The sequence below is a fragment of the Galeopterus variegatus genome, unplaced genomic scaffold (genome assembly GCF_000696425.1).
Source record: "Galeopterus variegatus unplaced genomic scaffold, G_variegatus-3.0.2 Scaffold764, whole genome shotgun sequence".
Classification (NCBI taxonomy): Eukaryota; Metazoa; Chordata; class Mammalia; order Dermoptera; family Cynocephalidae; genus Galeopterus; species Galeopterus variegatus.
This window is the reverse complement of record NW_007726875.1, coordinates 8,692-14,670: the sequence shown is the minus strand read 5'-3', so window position 1 is coordinate 14,670 and position 5,979 is coordinate 8,692. Positions and strand designations below refer to the sequence as shown.

The window sequence follows — 5,979 nt, the reverse complement described above, 5'->3', positions numbered from 1 at the left end:
GATTGCAACCCTCGGTGTTGCTCCCGCGCCTCGCTCAGCCAGTGAGCGGGAACCGGTCCGTATGTGGGATCCGAACCCTCGGGCGGGAGCGCCGCCGCGCTTCCCAAGCGGCGCACTTATCCAGTGCGCCACCGGGCCGGCCCCTAAATTCACCATTTTAAAGTGTAAAAGTCCAACCTTGTTCTTTGGCATGTGAATATCCACTTATCCAGCACTGTCTGTTGAGTCTATTCTTTTCCCAATTGAATGATCTTGGCCCCCTTGTCAAAAATTAATGGCCTTAGCTGTATGGATTTGTTTCTGGACTCTCAATTATAATTCCCTTGGTCTTTATCTATCTTTATGGCAATACCGCACTGTCTTGATTACTATAGCTTAGTATTAAGTTTTGGTTTTGGTTTTGTGTCTAGCCAGTGTGGGGTTCTGAATCCTTGACCTTGGTGTTATAACACTGCGCTCTAACCACCTGAGCTAATCGGCTGTCCCTGTATTAAGTTTTGAAATTGGGAAGTGTGAGTTCTTACTTTGTTCTTACCCCTGTACTGTTTTATATGTAGCCTTTTTTTTTTAAACCTCCCTTATTATGAATTTCACTGGGGCTTTATTATGAATTTGGTGGGCCTTAGGAACTTTTGCTTTTGTGAACCCTTCCTCCAAAGTGAAAAAAAAAATTAAAAACTGTATTTTGTGACTGCATTGGTGAAAAGGTGAATATAATCCAGGTTCACTTTTTCCCTTTCTGTTTTAAAAGAAATTAAAACATTTTTCTTGCCTCTGAAGATATCATGGGACCTAGGCACTATGCCTAATGGATAATTCAGCCCTGTTTTTCACTCTGAATGTTTGCTTTTCTTCCTTGGGTTTGTTCGGGGAGGTCTGCAAACTTTTTATTGAAAGGCTCAGTACACGTTTTAGGCTTTGCAGGTCACATTGGGTCTTTATTACTTACGTGTTTTCTTTTTTTTGCTTTTGTGTAACCCATTAGATTATAAAGATTCTTTATCACTATCCCTTGGTCTGTCAAACAAACGTTCTTTGAGTGCCTGCTTGTTAGGGGCTGGGGAAGTAAAAGTCACTGTGGCATCAGGTTTCTCTGTTTTGAACAGCTGTGCAGGGCTCCTCTCCGAGGCCACACCATTGCTGGGACATTTGGTATTTGCAATTTTTTTGCTGCACAGTGAACACCCTTCTACCTGCATGTTTGTGCAGATGCTTCACTCGAGTATCTCCTATTTTCTTTTCCCATCATTTCTTGTGTTTGTAGAAACACATTTTTGTGTACATTCTCATATGCAAGTGTTAGAATAACCTTAGTACGTTTTGTAGTAACTGTTGACATTGGTCCTCTTCACATGGCTCCTCTGATTCCATCTCCCCTTACATATGCAAGGCTAACGTTTTGGCATTTTTCTAGACATTTTCTTATGGATATGTATGTGTATGTGCATTTGTTTATGTATGTATAGGGTTTGTTAAACTCTTACTCTCTTTCAGGAGTGGTTTCCCCCCTTAGAGGACACTGCAGTGTCTGGATACATTTCAAGATGTCAAAACTGAGGGAGGTGCATACTGGATGCTGCTAAACGTCCAACAGTGCATAGGACAGTCCCCCACAACAAAGAATTATATGGTCCAAAACGTCCATAGTGCAGAGTTTGAGGAACACTGTTTTTAAAAACTGGAATTATGGGGCTGGCCCGTGGCTCACTCGGGAGAGTGCGGTGCTGATAACACCAACACCATGGGTTTGGATCCCATATAGGGATGGCCAGTTAGCTCATTGGGTGAGTGTGGTGCTGACAACACCAAGTCAAGGGTTAAGATCCCCTTACTGGTCATCCTTTAAAAATAAAATAATAAAAATAAAAACCGGAATTATGGACTCTAATCTCCTTAGTTTTCCATCCATGTTTTCCCATCATAAAGAGAGAGGTTTATTTGGTGCTTTGGTAAAGTTACTTCTTTTTTTTTTTTATATATAAAAGATGATCAGTAAGGGGATCTTAACCCTTGACTTGGTGTTGTCAGCACTACACTCTCCCAAGTGAGCCAACCGACCATCCCTCCGAACCTGCGGCCTTGGTGTTGTCAGCACCATACTCTCCCAAGTGAGCCACGGTCCGGCCCTAAAGTTACTTCTTTACGTTTTACTTTCTTATGGCAGGCAGGGCTCACATCCCAGTCCCCTGGGGTGGCAGACCAGGATAACAGGCAGCCAGGGGACTACCCTGAGTGGATGTTCAGTCCCTCCCTGGTCCCTGGCTGAGGGCCATCCTGCTGCTGACCATTGTCCCTTCATTCCCCCTCCCTGCTGTCCCAGGATTACATCGCAGTGAAGGAGAAGTATGCCAAGTACCTGCCCCACAGTGCAGGGCGGTACGCCGCCAAGCGCTTTCGCAAAGCACAGTGCCCCATTGTGGAGCGCCTCACTAACTCCATGATGATGCATGGTCGCAACAATGGCAAGAAGCTCATGACTGTGCGCATTGTCAAGCATGCCTTCGAGATCATCCACCTGCTCACTGGTGAGGTAGGGCACTGCAGCCAGGCGAGTCAGGCTGTGTCCTTAATACACCCCAGAGCCCCACGGTATGGTGTGGTCTCCCCCATTCTAGGGGGGAGGTGAATGGGAGAGGGATGCATAGGGCAGGATGTCAGGCTCACTGCCCCCTTCCCTTCCAGAACCCTCTGCAGGTACTGGTGAACGCCATCATCAACAGTGGCCCCAGGGAGGACTCGACACGCATTGGGCGAGCTGGGACAGTGAGACGGCAGGCTGTGGATGTGTCCCCCCTGCGTCGTGTAAATCAGGTGAGCCCAGAACTTTGGCACATCTCAGGGAGGAGCAGCCACCAAGGGTGGATGGAGTCCTGCCTAGGGTAGGAAGGCTTGTCCCTCCCTGTCTGCAAGTTTTACCTGGAGCATCACTTCCTCTGGGAATCCTGGATTCCCACCCCATGTGGGGCAGATCCAGGCTCTGAGTCCTCTCCCTGGCCACATTTGGCTGAGGTCTAGTTTCATTTAGGTATATACAAGGGTACTTCAGAAAGTTCCTGGAAAAATAGAATTAAGAGACACTGAATCTTTTTATGATCTTTTTGAAGTACCCTCATATTTTTACACATGGGGGGTGGGGTTCTTTGATTATTTGAGAATCAGTTACAAGTATTCTGACATTTTCCCTTTAAACACTCCAGCTCAGAGGTTGTCTTAAGAACAAGGATGAGCTATCCTGCTTTTCAATACCCTCAAGGAATTTTACAGCAACAGAATATCAAATTGGTCACAGTTCCATTAATGTAACTGTCCCCAGCATGTCTTTTTTTTTTTTTAAAGATGACCGGTAAGGGGATCTTAAACCTTGGCTTGGTGTTGTCAGCACCACGCTCAGCCAGTGAGCGAACTGGCCATCCCTGTATGGGATCCGAACCTGGGGCCTTGGTGTTATCAGCACCGCACTCTCCCGAGTGAGCCACGGGCCGGCCCCCCAGCATGTCTTTATAGCTGTCCATTGTCAATCAAGGGTCCATGTCAAGAGCATACATTTCATTTTGCAGTCATGGCAGGTCTTAGTTCACCTGTCATTGGGGACTCAACTTCAGCCCATGTGTGTGACACTGGACACTTGTTTATGGGGCCCTCTATCTGATCCAAGGTCTGGCAGCTGCAGCCTCCCCCTATATCTTGTTTCAGTGGACCTGTGAGTGATGGCCTGGTAGCCAGCATCTGTTGGGGGTGGGCCAGGGTACTGGAGTACTGTCAGCTTAGCTTGACCCCTGTGTTCCCTAGGCCATCTGGCTGTTGTGCACAGGTGCCCGTGAGGCTGCCTTCCGGAACATCAAGACCATTGCTGAATGCCTCGCAGATGAGCTCATCAACGCTGCCAAGGTGGATAGAGACACTGGGGGTGGGGGCTCAAGTTGGGCAGTTGTGGGGAGTTTCCTTCAAACACTCAGAGCTGACCATCTGCCTCCTTGTAGGGCTCCTCCAACTCCTATGCCATCAAGAAGAAGGATGAGCTGGAGCGTGTTGCCAAGTCCAACCGCTGATTCCCAGCTGCTGCTCAATAAACCTGTCTACCTTTTGGGATGGCCCCACCCACTTGTGACGCTGTCTGTTCTTGGAGGGGCCTTGGGAAGGGGCAGGATGGCCCTGGTGGTTTTTGGGGCTGGTCATGTTCCTGGCACATCTGTTGGCCTACGGAGACCAGGATTCACTCAGGAAGCATCACTGACTCAGAGTCACAGCAGGCCAGGCCAACCGGAGTGTTTCAGCATGTGTTAGAAATGAGAGGGACAGGGTTGTCCATAACTTCTGAGGGCCTTGCACATCAGATGTCACTAGTCTAGGGTCTTAAGTGCTCACAAGGTCTAGGTGGCAACAGACTGCCCTGAGAGGCCTGTTACCTGGAATCAGCCCCAGTGAGAGGAAGCGAAAGCCTGGTATCTGTCTGGTCCACAACTACTCCCAGCCCCTTGCCCACTAGCAGGGCTGTTAAACTGTCCAGCTCAGCTGTCCACTCCTTGGGCGTGGAAGTCCTACCCTCTTGATTTGTGGACTGGCTTCACTCTAGCCAGGTTGCTTCCAAGGCCACATTGCATGGTGGTGGCTGAAGCTCAGCTCTATACCTTACAAGGCAGGCCCGCTGCCACCCCAGACATTTCAGGTTCTCCATTTAGTGGCCCATGCATGTTGTCACCAGGCTGCTGGGGACAGGTTGGGGCCCAACCAGAGGCCATAAACCGGTGGCTCCGTGCTGAAGGATTCATCAGGTTTAGAAGGGTGGGTGGGGGGTGTGGTGGGCGCATGTTCGCCCACCTAGTGCCATCACCTTCCTACCGCCCCCGACATCCGGCCAAGGAAGGGCTTGGTGTTGACCTTCCAGGCTAGGACCAACCCACTGGGCAGGGCAGGCCGTCAGACAGGTCCAGCAGGTACCTGGGAACCTGGACCTGGAGGGGCGGCCCCAGGATAGGAACCCTCCCCTGGGGAGGGGCATGTACATACCCAGCCACAGGTAGGCCAGAGATTGGACGGGCAGGGACGAGCTACTGGCCAGAGGGAGGAGGTGTCAACAGCTAGGAAGAATCCTGCAAGCCAGCTAGGGGCTCACTACTCTGGAGAGCTCCTGGCTTCTGTCCTGGGCTTCTAGCCTTGCTCTCTGTTGCTGGGTTCCTTTACATTGGCTCAGGTGTCTTCCCATATCTGACTACTCTCTCTGGAGTCTTCTGTGGTCCCTCCAGGATCTGTCTCTGCCCAGCTCTTTCGGGGGTCCCTGTCTATCCCACTCTGTGCTGGATCCCCCATGCTTGTCTGGGATCCTCCCTGGAGTCTCTGAGGTCCTCCCCGTCTGTATTGAGCTCAAGTCTCTATAGTTCAGGATCTGTAGTTCCCCCTGTTTCCACACCAGGGTGCATCCCTGTCCCCAGTCCCTGCCTTTGTGCTTTCCATCTCATCTCTGCTTCCTGGCTCTAGCTACCCTCTTCTCTTGACGACCCTGCTCTGTTCTGAGTCATCCTCTCCAGAGTCTAGCTCGGCTACTCTCTGGAGTCCTTGCTGATCTCCCCAGACTGCTCCAGCTTCCGCCGCCGCCTGCTTTCCTGCCTGACAGCCTCTCCCTGCAGGTCGGATCCGGATGCCCTGCCCTAGGCCGCCCTGGCTCCGCCGCCCCAGGACCCCTCAGGGATCAGGCCCCAGCTCCCCAGGCTCGCTCTCTGCGCCCCGCTCCCCTAGCAGAGGGGAGGACGACGACGACGACGACGAAGAGGAGGGAGATGGCAGCCCGGGCTCGGGCCCCATCCTGCCCCCCGCCTCCCCAGTGGAATGCCTCATCTGCGTGTCGCCCTTCGACGGCGTGTTCAAGCTGCCCAAGCGCCTGGACTGCGGCCACGTCTTCTGCCTCGAGTGCCTTGCTCGCCTGTCGCTGGCTACGGCGGGCGGCGGCGACGCGGTAGCCTGCCCGGTGTGTCGCGCGCCCAC

The 5,979-nt window shown here is 51.6% G+C and overlaps 2 protein-coding genes across 2 annotated transcripts in view; both read left to right on the top strand.

Annotated features, from left to right (window-relative positions):
* The window catches only part of RPS5 (ribosomal protein S5), a 5,706-nt gene extending 1,609 nt beyond the window's left edge, over nucleotides 1–4,097 (top strand). Inside the window, exons 3-6 of the mRNA XM_008572190.1 lie at nucleotides 2,321–2,530; nucleotides 2,683–2,811; nucleotides 3,790–3,888; nucleotides 3,981–4,097. Of these exons, the coding sequence (XP_008570412.1) occupies nucleotides 2,321–2,530; nucleotides 2,683–2,811; nucleotides 3,790–3,888; nucleotides 3,981–4,049 (507 nt within the window). The 3' untranslated portion in view covers nucleotides 4,050–4,097. The remainder of the gene's footprint in view (nucleotides 1–2,320; nucleotides 2,531–2,682; nucleotides 2,812–3,789; nucleotides 3,889–3,980) is intronic.
* Nucleotides 4,098–5,635: 1,538 nt separating this feature from the next.
* Nucleotides 5,636–5,979, top strand: part of LOC103590087 (RING finger protein 222) — a 1,751-nt gene continuing 1,407 nt past the window's right edge. Inside the window, exon 1 of the mRNA XM_008572221.1 lies at nucleotides 5,636–5,971. Coding sequence (XP_008570443.1) covers nucleotides 5,636–5,971 — 336 coding nt within the window. The remainder of the gene's footprint in view (nucleotides 5,972–5,979) is intronic.